The sequence below is a fragment of the Typha latifolia genome, chromosome 7, assembly GCF_019914945.1.
Source record: "Typha latifolia isolate L0001 chromosome 7, TyphaL0001v2, whole genome shotgun sequence".
NCBI lineage: Eukaryota > Viridiplantae > Streptophyta > Magnoliopsida > Poales > Typhaceae > Typha > Typha latifolia.
The window spans coordinates 12,813,691-12,829,159 of record NC_133092.1 but is presented as its reverse complement, the minus strand read 5'-3'; the positions used below and the strand labels follow the sequence as shown (position 1 = coordinate 12,829,159).

The 15,469-nt window shown below is 35.4% G+C and overlaps 2 protein-coding genes across 2 annotated transcripts; both read right to left on the bottom strand.

The window, feature by feature from the left end:
* Positions 1-1,955: 1,955 nt before the first annotated feature.
* LOC140792822 (mannose-6-phosphate isomerase 1-like) lies at positions 1,956-7,444 on the bottom strand. Its single transcript, XM_073144042.1, has 5 exons — positions 6,769-7,444; positions 6,520-6,687; positions 4,402-4,614; positions 3,488-3,754; positions 1,956-2,509 (listed from the first exon to the last, which is right to left on the bottom strand). Exons 1-5 carry the CDS (start codon positions 7,063-7,065, stop codon positions 2,192-2,194), a joined length of 1,263 nt encoding a protein of 420 aa, XP_073000143.1. The 5' UTR covers positions 7,066-7,444; the 3' UTR covers positions 1,956-2,191.
* A 2,968-nt stretch (positions 7,445-10,412) lies between these two features.
* On the bottom strand, positions 10,413-15,116 carry LOC140791685 (cysteine-rich receptor-like protein kinase 44). Its single transcript, XM_073142297.1, has 5 exons — positions 14,642-15,116; positions 14,177-14,387; positions 12,188-12,425; positions 11,931-12,081; positions 10,413-10,906 (listed from the first exon to the last, which is right to left on the bottom strand). Exons 1-5 carry the CDS (start codon positions 14,840-14,842, stop codon positions 10,526-10,528), a joined length of 1,182 nt encoding a protein of 393 aa, XP_072998398.1. The 5' UTR covers positions 14,843-15,116; the 3' UTR covers positions 10,413-10,525.
* Between the last annotated feature and the right edge of the window lie 353 nt (positions 15,117-15,469).

Here is a 15,469-nt window from a genome sequence, read left to right as displayed (position 1 = left end):
AGTGACATTAGCATAAGGAAAGAAAGATCTATATATATAACCGGTTTAAAATATTCATTAAGGACTAAAGAGAAACATATGCACAGATTTACATGGTTAAGCAATTTCCAGCATCTATAGAAGAAGAGATAGTTTTGACATACATTCAAGTATTCTTTTCTCTCTGATCTTTCCTTATTGCCCCTTACAAAATAAAGACCAATCTATCTGTAAATAAGAAGTTATTATCCTTCTTCTTCTTCATCTAGTGATCTAGGAGCATTTCCATCTAAGAGTTGTTGTACTGTCCTCCCATTGACCATGATCTTTTGCTTTTACCAAAAAGCTCTAGTGTACCCAATAATGTAATGTTAGGAGAAGATAAGACTACTTTTAACAAACACCCTTAAGAAATTTCATGCACACAACTTTAGGTAGATTATTGAGATTATTAGGTGACCACCACCTTTGACATAAGGAAGTTTCTTAGAATTTTTAAGAAGCTTTAAGGTTCACAATTTTGCTATATGCTTTCTTTAGACAAAAGGCAAATAGTATCCAAGTAATTCACAGTGAACAGGAGGAGAGTCTTGTCGCACTAATTGGCGAAGGGCAAAGCCAAATACTTGAGGAAACTGCATGCAGTTTTCCAACTAGGGCCAAAGAAGTCCTTATTGACAAGACTATACATTTGACACAGTTCCTCACTTCGCCTTTGATGTGATTAGATGATGCTATCCAAAGCATAGGAAAAGGTAAGGTATAGGAACTTTAATTTATGGAGCTTTTTGGAGGGATGTGGATTTTTGGCCACCAACTATTGTTGAAAGGTTTCTGGGTCTTCTTACATAGTTGGAATCAATCGGAGGAGATGTAGATTGTTGCTTGGGGACATGGAATTCCTTGTCATTGCTTACTTAATGGCTCTCTCAGTGGCAATCCATAGTGAGTCGACGTAATTATCTAGTACAAAAAATATATACTTCAAGAAAAGTACCTCAAGTGGATCCTATTGAGACTTAAATTTGAATTTTGAATGATGAAATGGTATTTAGATTACTTGTTTGGCGAGCCAAGTAATAATTCTTTTGAGACTTTATAAGTTGAATTCACGAATGGTTACTGAGATACCATCGTATTAGGAAAGTGACAAGCTTTAGTACTTTCAAACTTGACATCTCACCTGTCTGGATAACAAGCATCTACTCTTTTTTTTTTCTTTTTCTTTTTTTAAATGAGATGATCGAAAGGGAGAGAGAGAGAGAAAAAAAAAATTATTATTATTAGAGGCACATTTTTTTATTGTGGTAGATGAGCTTATCTTTGTTCACTTAAAATCACGAACTCAAAAAAGATATATATATAGGGGATGTGAGAAAGTAATTGCCAATAATTGAACAAATCCATCGTCGTCATGAAAGTGATTGAGATCACATTGGACAAATCTAATTACCTATTGTCATTGGCCAAATCAATCACCATCCTGAGATTGAGATCTCCATTGACAAATCATTTAGTCGTGCGAAATTTTTTGCATATCTGCAGTCCAGTTAAGGCCCAATTTGGCATTTGGCTAATCTGGTAATAGAATCTTTAACAGATCCAGTGGTCCTGGTAACTTCATAAACCCAAAAAAATAATCTCACAGCAAGTATAAAGAAAGACCTTTCTAGTTTAGCATTAGTACTAGTGTTGAGCATTTGTGTAGGGACATATGGTTGAAGTCTATTAATCTAGGTTTTGTTTCCTATGTTTTATTGATTAAAACCTATCATGGCAGATGGCTTAGCGAGAGAGGCACATAGGTTCCAATCTGATAAGGGAACTGTATCTTCTAACCATACTGGCTTAACTTAAAAGTAAATAATAAATAAATAAATGGGTAACAATACAATCTATACATAGAGCTGCTAAGAAACGAGTTAAGAACTTCTACCAAACAGAACAAAATCCACAAGCAGCAAAACAACAGAACAAGATGCAAATTATAGATTTTCAGAACCAGCTGTTTTACAACAACAATTTTGTGAGGTGAATTCTTGAACATACACGAATAATCTACGCTGACGACAAACAATTTATTTCTCATTTAAAATATACACTATAGAAGATTTTTTGATTAACAGTAAATAATACGACGTAATTTATGGGCATCTCCCGTCATTGTAGCTCTAAATCTAGATGCTGAATAACATAATTGCTTTGCACGCCACTAATAAAAGAATCTGCTGTTCACCCCAGCTCTGTACAGCTGCAGTGGACCAGCAACAGCAGCGCTAAGCCTGATTTCACTATGGGCAGGCAAGAAGAATACATCACCCTCCATAACCATTTCTTCGCCAGCTGCTGCATCTCTCTGTATTCTCCCCTCCCCAGTAAGTACAACAAAAATAGATGGACCTGGGATGGAGAAAACCACAGACTCTTCTGGGACAAGCAAGAAGCGGTCAACTTCAAACTCGTCAAATGGAGGTGTATACCGTGATATGTTTCGATCCAAGGGAGTTCCTCCTAAAATTTCAGGAAAACCCTGAAGAAACAATGGGAAGGGTTAATAGTCATTTACAATGAGGCAGGGTTCTACGACTAGGAAAACAAGTGAATAAAGATATTCAACGGAACTTTCTAGTGGACATTCATTAATAGCATCATAGAATGCAAAGGTTGCACATAGCTTTTAGAAGGGCATTGTGCGTGCAAACACAACTGCTAAAATAGAAACTCCACAACCCACATCAGTTGCCAAAACGAATGATAGAAAACAAAAGGTTTAGTAACAACATGAAATGCAACGTGACCTAATTGACAGCATGAAGTTTTCTCGTGTGCTTATCATCTGCTAAAATAAAGAGGATAAAGAAAAGTCACCCCGGCAGCATAAGGCTTCTGCCAATGCACTAATGGAAAGAGAAGACATAAGCAGCCTTAACCCATAAGTGAAGTGGTGGTTTCCACTGGTTACAACTCACTGACATCTTAGATGTAATGGGCAAGGTCAAATAGACTTATGTTTGAGCTCAATCTATGTCTTAAAATAAGTAGTAGCTTAACGCCAAACAAATATTTCATCTCAATTTGTTATATCCTCTCTTGTTATAAATTCGTTTTTCTTCTTAAAGAATTAGACTTATGTTTGAGCTCGATCTATGTCTTAAAATAAGTAGTAGCTTAACGCCAAACAAATATTTCATCCCGATTTGTTATATCCTCTCTTGTTATAAATTCATTTTTCTTCTTAAAGAATCCAATATTTCTTGTTCTTCACCTACATATACTCTGCTTCTAAAGACTTTGGGGTATCAGACTTCTTAGGCACAGATTTTAGTGCCCATTCAGCATCACAATGTCTTCTCAATTATCTAAATACTAAGTCTAAAACAATAACCAGGTAATAGAAACAAAGAATATATACTTTCTGCTATGGAAAAGAACAGCGTATATTAAAGGAAACAATGTCTACATGATAAAGAAAAGAAAAAAAATTCAGAACGAGAATCAGTAAAGGAACCTGTTTATATGTCAGCATAGAACAAAGAGTTTGCACATCCCTGTATTTAGGTGTCAGACCAGCTCGCACAACATTGTCGGAAGTGGCCATACATTCAATGCATTCTCCAGATAAGTAAGCATGTGGCTCATTGGCACCAATATAAAGTGCTTCACCAGGGCTAAGCTTCACATAATTAAAAAAATATGCTGATATCACTCCAATATCAGCTGGATACTGCTTCTCCAGTAATAATACTAGTTGCTCCTTCTCCGTCAACGTCCTAACCTGGTTCACGTGAGAGAGCATTGATTTTAATATTGGACACAAGTTACAAAAATGTAAGCCTTTAACTTGCTGTGTTCAAAATAATATACTTTTTGGTGCAATTCAATTTCAAATACTTCAAAACAAGAAATGCAGTTACGATAAGGTAGCAACAAGCAACAAACCAATCGGCAAGCCTTCATTCCAACTTTTTTGGATTCGGGCAGTAATACGACAATGTTGAGACTTATCCAAAATTAAACTACTTTAATTCAAAAAACAACTAAAACCAAACAGAAACTAGCACAGTCATGTATGCTGAAAGCCTCAGACTGAAGATTGACGTAACAGATGTATTTGGAGAAATAAAAATGCTAGGAATGGGACTCTGATTGATTTTATGTTTTAAATCTTTGGATATATTTAAAGGAAGAATTAAGATCCATTTCAATTTAGTATAGTATATTGTAGAAGACGCAGATTTAACAAATAAACATTTCTGATCTTCTATCCTATAAGAAAACCAACAGAAGAAAGAATTGTAATATAGATGGCATACATATAGATGACTATGATGGCAGTCTAACAAATTTTGAAAGAAGATAATGTCTATGATCTTCACACAGAATATAATCTTCAAATTTTAATGCATCTCAAAATTCTCCTACCTTACTTTCCAAGTTCAAACGACCTTTCAGTTTCAGTACCGCTTCAGAAACTGCTTCATTACTCGCTGACATAATCTTAGTGAAGATTGATTGAAGAGAAGCTTTTATTTCTATGTTCCCTTCATGCTCGTTGTTCTTTATAACATCACTTGCTTCTCTATATCCAACCAGCTCTTGAATCTCTGGAACAGTCGTAAGCACATCCTTGACCTCCTACACAGTGATACAAAACCATGAGTATAAGTGTATAACCGCTTGTCAATTTTGTCTATTCTAGAAATGATACACGATTTATCCAGCATATCATGAAAAGGAAGAAAAAGAAAAGACAGTGACAAGTAATTGCTGATAGGCTCTGCAAGAAAGCACTGTAAGACAACCTTTGGATCAAGAATATGTTTATCTATATCTTTCTTTCTTCTTTTTAAGGAATTGAATGAGGGAGAGACACAGATTTGCAAGAATAAAAAGTAAATGAAATTCATTAGCAATGCAGAAGAAAATGGCTGAAGTCTAATTACTTGAGTAAAACTGTAGAAGATACTAATATCAAATTAAAAAAAATCAATCAAACAACTGACAAAATTTACAACAAAAATAAAAATTGAATTTTTAGAACTTTATAAAGGATATTATGCGTATGTTGTATGTACATGTGCTCACAAAAACCAAACTTCACCTACTTCCTCCAATTTGTGCCCCTACTCATTCTCTCATCCTCCTTCCATAGAAAGTAATTATTCAATCATTTTGAGTATCAAGTACTACCAAAGAAGATGCTCATTTGATCATTTTGAGTATCACATTACAACAAGATTCTATAGATTAGAAAATGATCCACCTTGGACCAAATTGCACAAAAATCAGCTCTGATTTGGTCCATGTCCAGGTTCACGAACTCCATCAGCAGATGTGATGGCATTTGGGATAACACAGACGGAGATTCGTTTAGAAAAGAAATTGTGGAACAAAGACAAATATAAAAGATTTGTCTAGAGAAAACATTAGATATAGTGTCAAGATAAAAGAAACTCAAGTCATGAGGAGCAAGAAACTCATGAAACACTAAAAGTCTAAAACCTTCCCTAATTATCCTTGATAAACCAGGTGTCAATGGGAAAAATAAATTAATGAAGGTTAAGAAAAAAGGGTATAACAAAATTGCAGAAGGACCATTCTGAAAGGAGAAGTTAAAGCGGAGGATCAAAATTAGTGTAGCTTCTTTCTCAAACAGATTCCAATGCCAAAAACGAATCTTCAATGATTAACCAAAGATAGTTAGCCTTCATACTAAGAAAGTTTACTGTTATACATCACACAGACCAACATAGAGCTGCCTGCAATGATTTATATCAAAAAACTTAGTGACTATTAGAAGATTTAAAAGGTCTGTAAACAAGAGAAATGAACCCATAACAGATTAAATATCATTGGTATAGACCAGTAAAATAAAAGATTAGAAATTTTGTAGTCACAAGAGGTATACTGCTAATTTTGATATACATATCATACAATATGTATACATCATGGATTAGCATTACAATGTAGCAGAAAATTATACCTCTCATGATTATAATATATATATATAGCATTTTATATGAACCTTCTTGCTTACAAACCAAATGCCCGGCAACTGATTTAACATTCAATAAAAATCACATTAATTAGAAAATTAGCATCACAATGAGATCCCCAACATCATCATCAAATAGACCATGAATCTTCCCTCTTATATTAGTCTATCCCTATTCTAAAAGCCTCAGAAATATTAAATTGCGTAGAATCAGTGTTCACAAGCAGAACAAAAAGGAAAAAAATTCAAAGATCACCTCAACCATTGCATGCACATAGTTTTCGTAGGTTACTGGGTTAGTCTCCTTGTTTACTTATGTCCCAATATGATTTTCACATCATGAAAGAATAAGCAAAAACAAACAATTGCAACTGTCAATCATGAAAAGGGCTTTATTTGTAACTTCCACTTCTGCATGCCCTACCAAACCACTTAAAACTTGAAGAGACAAACCAAAAGGTCACTTTAATTATTTTAGAGTCTAACCACCAGAAGTAAAATACCGATCCAGGGCTCCAAATTGTAAGATCACCATAATCCAGTACCTCACTGCTGACAAACCCACACAAGGCCTTGAACTCAGTGACGGCAATCGCCATCTCCGGCTTATGATTTGCGTCCTTGTAAATGCTCGGTCGCATCTTATGCAGCGCCTCCGCCAAATCCTTATCCGGGTGCGCCTGTATCGACAACGCCTTTGCCACTGACAAAACCTATCACCACAACAATTCACCTCAAGAACCAACAAAAAAAACTAATCTAACAGAACACCAAATTGAGCAAAAAGGCGTGACCTTGAACAAGAATGGGAGGTCCCCGCCCCACCTCGCAGCGACCTTCTCACCAAGAGCGCTAGGGTTCTCGAGAACCCACGACTTCAGCGTCACGGCAGCGGCGCCGTCGCCGGCGAGGAAAGAAGGGCCGGAATCGTGGGTCCCCATCCAGAACTCAGCGTAGGGCTTGGCGGGATCAACCTCCGCCGACGAGTTGTGCGAGAACAGCCGCGCGACCTTGGATTCCTCACCGAGGCGGCCCCAATCGTAGTTCTGAACGGAGCAACGGAGCCGTAGGAATGGTTTGGGCGACTCCATCGATACAAATCCTTACAGGCTTAGAACCCTCGGCGGGAAGGAAACAAGAGGAGGTAGAAGAGGAGAGGAGGGTTTTGGTTAGCCATTGGAGAGGTAGGGAGGTGGATTTTTAAAGCGGTGAGGGGAGAGAGGGAAACGGGATTAACATTTGGGGAGACGGTGAGAGCGACCAAGGTCGAGTGAGAAAAGAGGGTGACTTGGGGTCCGGTGTCCGGACACCGCCCAAACGGCTCGGCTTCGCTCCGCTCAAATCGGCTTAGGCTCCGTTTTGGTCCGACGCGGTTGCACGGCGATCTAATCTCGAGTGCAATCGTCAGATCAGAACCGAACAGCACGTGATGGACGACCGTGATTGGGCAGTTGGAGCTGCAACACGTGTGACGCGTTTTTCCCCCCCCCCCTTAGTTGTGCGGGTAGAGTCCGGGGTTTTGGATAACTACGGGTTAGAATCCCTCGCGGTGGACTTACCGCACAGCTTCATGCCTTTATATTATATATATAGTACTGGGGACTTTGAGCGGGATCTGATTCGTTAAGGCAGTTGACGTTTTCCGTTGGAAGAATTGTTAATTAGGAAAAGGGCTACAACTTCCTTAACCTATTAGTTAAGGGTGGTTTAATTAACTGGAATGGACCAATCCACGTGGTTTAGTCAATTATTAGACTATAAGCTATTGAACGTGAGGAAGAACGTGTTATAGACAACCACTCGTGTTCCGTCGTTAAGTATGCTCAATTATTTTTATATTTTTTTTTCTTTTGCACTTTGGCCCCCTTAGTTTTTAAAAATTTCTTTGGTCATCACTGTAGTCTAATAATTTAATCTTTCTTATATAAAAATATATCTGGAAAATTACAAAACCCTCTTATTAATTTTTCTTATATATAAAAATACGTATATGTATTTGAAGGCGCCCTCACCTCAATAGCTTATGAGCGGGCTCTAGACAGAAGTCATCAATTTATTACCCCCACCGCCCACGTGAATATTAAAATTTATATTTTATTAAATTTTTATTAAAATACTATATGCGTATAGTTTAAACTCATTGTTGTCTATTTATTAGAATTGCTGATTTAGTTATCCAATTCATATATCATAAAAAACTAGCTCATTTATCCAATTTTTTAAAAAAATCTCTTTTTTTATTAACTGTTTGTCTGGTTTTTCTATTTAAGAAAGTGTCTTATATAATCAAATTCTATATAAAGAAAATTAAAGATAAAGATAGTCATTCAAAGTCTTTCATCTATACATAGTTGGTTTATATAAAATATAAAGGGATATAGATATAATTAATTAATACTACTCATTTTTATCCTTACCTTTAAATCTAACAGCATAGGGTCTTAAATCTTGTTGCTATGTGCTAGAAGAGCCAGCATTATAAGATGTGGAAAAAAAACAAAAGAAGTACAATAGATGATTGGTGGTCACCACTCCTACATTAATCATCATCCTGATTAATTGAAAAATAATTGGATGAGAGAGAAAAACAAGTATATGATTTAGAGAGAAAATTCAGAAAAAAAAACTAATCATAATATATCTAATTATTATGCTTAATATTAATGTTTTAGATTAAATGGGTAAAAGTTTATACTTTAATTAATTATAACTCAGAGAATGATGATTTCAATCTTTTATGTACTTGTTATAGTTTAATGTAAGCATACTGTTTAAAAATTATATCAAATATGAAAGGTTTCAAAGAAGTCTTGTTGTCAATCTTTGAGTCATTGGGTCCATTGGTAGTGGATCTTATTCTTAGCAATATGCCAGTAGAATCCAATTGGTCTCATTTTGTTCCAGATTCTTTGTGGACAACTAAGAACAGAGCCAATTGGGTTACAGTCTAGAAGGTAGGTGGGTAGAAAGCCACAGCATTGAAGTGAAGATCCTAATAAGATTCCACCATCCTATTGCCTTCATTTAATGGCATCCTTATCAATATGCATGAGAAATGGAACAACTTTCAATACAAAATGAGTGAATTTATGAGCATTAATAAGGACTGAAGAATTTCTCATCCATTACAACCACAACAACTTAAGTGTTCTGCTTTGCTAGACTTGAATTTAGCTCGAAATATTAAACGAAAAAAAAAAGTGGAGTTGGAGTACAAGCTACTAGAAGTTTGACTTGAACTCTGCTAGAAAATTCTCATAGTCGCTATTATTATGTAGAAAAACTAGATCATATTATATGAAAAAATTGAAGCTGTTAGATAATATATAATAATATACATCATGAATTTTACCAGCCTCAGTGTCACATTAGTCAGCTGCCTCTCGGGTCACATTAAATGAGAGATTGGTTCAGAGATGGTTGCCATCCACACCTTAGTTATATAAAATATATAGATAGCTTTGAAAAGAGAGGATCAAGGAAAAGTACTACTGGTTTCTGCTTTCCAATTCGCCCACAGCTTTTTTGTTCTTTTTTTTAACGCCTCACTCAATCCACAGTTTATTTTTTTATTGGCCAACTTTGTAACTCTTTATGGTTTTTTTCTTTCTCTAATTTATTGAATGTTATTCTAGATGAAGATTGGATTTATTTGGTCATAGTGTGTCATACTCGTATCGACAGTCTTGCAGTTTGACCAAATTGATCAAAGACCAAATTCTACTAGTATCTAGTTATTTTTCAGATTTTTTTTATATGTCTATTTTCTTTATATTTTAATATCTCTAATTCAGTTTTTTTTTTTTTTGGTTGGATTTACTCAAACAAATCATAGCTTATAGCTTACAATGATGTAGTCATGCAGATCTGGGAACTGAAAAAAGTAACTTATAATTCAATATAAAGATCAATTATATCTTAATGATAACCTTTAGAATAAGAATGGGAACAAAAAGATAAAGGCAAAGTAAGCAAACAGAAAAGATGATAGACAAAAGTTGGCAACCTAAACAAGCAAAGATTTGATGGATCCAAAGCTCTAATTTATTTCTAGTTTGTTTGTTAGCAAGTATTATTGTCATTTGCGTAAGAAAACAGCAGAATGAAAGCACCTCAAACTCTCTTCATTTTTAGTTTATTTCATATGATATGCATATTTCTTTGGATCCTCTGGTCTAAGGTACTTTCTTGGTTTTGATTCATACTCAAAAGATCACACTTTTAACAAGAAGCAGCAAAGTTGAGGATTCCATAGCAAGCAAACAATGATTGATCCAAAGTTTAGTTTTCTTTGCTTACATATCTGATAGCAATAATACTCAAGAGAATAAGGGGTTCCAAATGGTATTAAAGGATCTAAATCTCTACTGACACCATTATTATGTATGCATGCAAGGCAAATGATCTCTGTATAAATTTTAAAACTATAAGCAGTACATGAAGCAAATCTAACACTCAAAAGATACTTCTTACAATAAAAGAAAGGAAAAGAAATTCCTAGAGGAGAAATCTATCACACATAGAACTTCACAGTAGTACAATGAATAGTTCTTACCTACCTTCTGTAGTAAAAGAAACAGAGATAGAATTCCTAGAATACTCTTCAGCTATACTGTACAGAGTAGAAGCTTTTGTAGTGTCGGTAGGGTAACTACTATTTGTGTTTGTGTTTGTGTTATTGAGGGTTGTAGAGGGAGTAGAGGTCCACCGCCCTACTCGGCCATGAATTGCAGGTTTGCCAGGCTTTGGCAACGTAAATGAATCACTGGACAGCATCAGATGGATTGAATACATATCAGGCCTGTCAGAGACAATGGCTTGGCAGCATAACAAGCCTAACTGAATGCACATTAAAGCTTCATCACTGTTCCAGGTTGAGAGAGTTTGATCCATAATCTCCAAAGCTCTTCCTTCTTCTGACAGTTTCCATGTCTGCAAGTTGGAAGCAAAGAACAAACATGTGAAAAAAAATAGTCAAAATTACAGTTATATGCATGGATGTTAAAGCGCACAGAAAATAGAAAAGGATAGGCATTGACTTGAAATGTTTCCTTCTAAAAAATTGTGCAAAGAGAAGATACGTTCGCCAGATTATAACATAATTCTGGATCTGGAAGCGAAGCACAAAAATTTGTATGCGCCACATACAACAGTCAAACAGGTACCTCCTAATGCCCATCTTACTTCATCCAATAGACTTAGTTAATTTTATACTAGTTTTTTAACAGAACATAGATGAATATACTTGTATGTTATTTCTGCGATGGGTCTAAAGAAATCTAAATTTCTTCAAGCCAATTGGCAGCATTAGTGGAAGTCTAGGACAAATTTTATATAATCACATGAAGTCAGTTTGAATTCAAAAGCCTTACATATTTGCTCTATGTTTCTAAGTAAAATATTCTGCGCGCAGTTTGTTTCATGATATTAATCATCATGGAATTTTTTTCTCACAAATTATAAAACTTTTACATCTTCATATGTTCTTAAACTTAGAAAATATAATACAGAAATATTTCCAGAATCACTTAGCATATTGGCATCAACGATTACCTGGAAACATCTAGGCCATGTAGACATGCACATTCAAAAATTTAGGTAAAATGGCATGCCCTACTTGCAACTTTGTATTGTGTATTTTTATTCTCTTTTGAGGTAACCAAAATGATATTCATACAGTAACAAATTGTGATATGTAGCATGAACAATCTCCATTCTATTTCTGCAAATGAAACTCTTGTTAATATATACCGACTGTTGTCTTATCAGATAGGACATCTCAATAAAGGCATGACAAGATTAAGGGTGTAATCTTCTGACCTATACAAGGAACAGTAGATATTTGTGTTGCAAAATTAGCTTAACTATATCATCAATAATACACTTGTATATAAGAAAAAAATGCTATGTGTTCATTTGCAAAGATCTTGTGCAACTTGAGTTTTGAAAGACTTACATAGTGCAAAAGGTCAATCTTTTCTTCGCCCAAGCGTCGATCAAGATTTTTCCTCCCACTAACAATCTCCAAGATTAACATCCCAAAGCTGAAAACATCTGTCTTTGCAGACAAGTAACCATTCAAGGCGTATTCGGGAGCCATGTAACCACTGCAAAGTATCCTCACACATGAATAACTTATACAAAATCAAAATTCTTAATAGCATCAGGTACAAAAGTAAAAGGATGTAGTAGAACTGATAAGAGAAGACTTACTAGGTTCCAGAAATCCTGAATGTATTGACATGGGTGTCATCCTCTAGGAAAAGCCTTGCCATGCCAAAGTCTGAGATCTTGGGGTTCAATTGGTCATCAAGCAAAATATTACTTGCTTTAATGTCTCTATGGATGATCTTCACTGGTGATTCTTCATGAAGATAAAGGAGGCCCTTTGCTACTCCGACAATTATCTCAAAACGCTTTGACCAGTCTAGTGATACACTCTCTTTCTTATCTGGAAATTCAAAGAAATAAGCACTAAAAGTAAGAAATATGCCATGTTTCTGTATCTGCATTGCAGAAGAAAACTGCAACTGATGAATCTGTGAAACTCAACTTTGTAGTATTCTTACAACGGAAATATCTAAGCAGGCTATTTTTGTAGCAAAAAAGAACTTATTCATGTTGCTTCGCCACCTATATATTTTTATCTAGGATTTGCAATGGTTTCAGTAGCAGTACCTATAGCTCTAGATCATATGTTATTACTCTTTTCCTCTTTGTTAGGATATTTCTGTCAATAAATTGCATAAATATATAAGCAGGCTATGTATTTTAGGAGGGTATTTCTAAAATTATGCTTCTCTTAAATTCTAAGGGGGAAATCAACTGTAATAGAAAATGAATGTGCTGACGCACACTTTCCGGGAAGAATATTGCTTCTGAGAATTTACTGTTCTTCTTTTTCAAATTCTACCAACAGTGGACAGCTTATGTTGACTGAAAATTTATACTTTTCCCAATAGATTATATTGGTTTGGTCAAACCAAACTTGGTCAGCTAAATGACAGTGCACAAAAGATGACAAATAAGCAACAATGCAGCAAAAATAATTTGACAGCCGGTTGCTGACCAATCTGACGTGACCATTGCAAGTTATTAATTCTAACTAATAATGTACTAGCACTTGCCGGCAAGATAATTGACAAATTCTGGCATTAGTTCAAAGAGGTTAAAGTTTTCCTCAATTTCTCCTGTGAGAAGTTGCAGTTTAAGCTAAAAGTTCAAGAAATTTAGTCATGCAGAAAAGAATTCGTGAAAATAAAATAATTAAATGGATTGGCAAATCAAATTTGGTCAGCTAAATGACAAAGTAAACAAAAGACGACAAATAAGCAACAATGCAGCAAATCGAATTTGGCAGCCGCCAAGATAATTGACAAATGCTGGCATTAGTTTAAAGAGGTCAATATTTTCTTTGTTATAATATAGAATATAAAAATCACCATTCCCTAATAACTTAAGTTTTTAAAATAATTAAGGAGTTAACATAATAGAGGTATTAAGTTCCAATCCTACTAGATTCATCTATCACTTTAGATATAAAATCTTTACATATATAAATCAAATCCACTTCTCGAGTCCATCATAATATTTCAATTCAGGAGTGAAGAGGAGTGTTATGATATAAAACAACTGATGACATCTATAGTTGTAGTACAATTAAAAGTGCAAAAGTTTAGTCACCTATAAAAGAATTTGTGGGAATAAAATAAATAGATTTTTAAATAAAATTGTCGCTGAAAACTTTTAAAATATGATAATTGTCATTAAAATGTTTTGACTCTTTCAAAGTTACTATTATGATAATTGTCATTACATTCTTTAAAATATTATAATTGCCATTAAAATGTTTTCTCTTTCAAAGTTACTATTATGGTTAAACTTTAATAAATTATTCCCAATAGATTACTGTTAAAGTTAACAAACAAATACATATGATGATACGAATGACCAAAATAATTTTCTTCCTTAAAGTTCAGAGCGTAAATAATTTATCAATAATTTTTGTCTCATATTAAAAAAAAAAAAAGTTCTTGTGCTGTGATATTGAGTAAAATATTCATCAATTAATTAATAAAATTCAGTTTCAATAATGATTAGTTAAATTTAAATAACGGAATGGTACTCTGATATTTGTGATATTATGAAAGTAAAATTAATTTAACGATGGACGTAAATACAAATGTAGATAAAGAAGAGAACCAAAGAGGAAGTGATCAAGGCTGCGGTTGGGGAAGTAAGGATAGACGAGCATCTTCTGGCCGGAGGAAGCGCAGCATCCGAGGAGGGAGACGAGGTTACGGTGCTGAATCTTAAGCAGTAATCTAACTTCATTCGTGAACTCCCTCACCCCTTGCCGTGATTCTAGAGATAGCTTCTTCACTGCTATCTTCTGCCCATTCTCCAAAACCCCCTGCAAAAAAATTTTAAAAAGATGAGGGGTTTTACTGTAAGAAGCATTTATATTTATTAAATGGCAGAAATACCCAAACCATGGCTCCTTTCCTTTGTAGCGGTTATTTCCAACGGAACAGTTGCCGGCTCATGAGTGGCCCATCCACCAGCACACCGTAACCGTCGATTAAGCATCGAACGGCCCAACTCGCATCAAGAACAAGAAAAAAAAAGTGTGTGTGGGGGGGGGGGGGAATGCGAAATGGTGGTTACCTTATAGACGGGGCCGAAGCCGCCGATGCCGAGAAGGTTCGCATCGGAGAAGTGGTCGGTGGCGACTTCGAGCCTATTGAGCTCTATAAACAAATTCCACGTATCCGGCGTCGAGTTCGGCTTCTGCTGCTTCTCGTCGCCGACTCCTCCCTTCTCGCGCCTTCTCCAACACCCGCACACCCACGACGAACCGACCGGCATGAAATCCCCCTCGTGTGCGATCCTCCGCCGTCCGATCTGGCGCCGACCGGCGATTAAAGATCGCCGACCGTCGGATTCTGATGGTGCTAAGAATTTTCGACAGTAGTAGGCGAAAGCTGGAATCTCTGGCTAGAAGGAACTAAGGCGTTTGAATGTAAATATTTTAATTTTAATTTTTTGGAGGACTCATATATAAAAATAAAGTCCACGCGTGGGACTAGAAAGTCTCAAAAAAAAGTTAAAAGAAAAGAAAATTAAAAATCAAACCGGAAACTTTGCTAAAACGCGCTTATGCGGGGACAAATCAACGTAGCTTTCCAACAGTAATTCTCCTCTCTTTTACTTTTATCACCCAAAAAGAAGTAAATTAATAGCATTGTAAGAAAATAGAAAAAATATTTATATTCTACCCCTTGTAGTTAACCTATATATATTTTAAAGTGCTTGATATCTCGGAACACTCCCAAACTTTTCCATAGATAAGAGTTAGAATTATTAATCCAATGTATCAACAACAACCTTCTTGAAGAATTGCCAATGGATTACGTGAGAGTTGGGCCACCTCTTGACTAGTAGTTGGTGCGAGTCAAACGAGCAAACACAGCATAAAATATGCATAAATTTCTC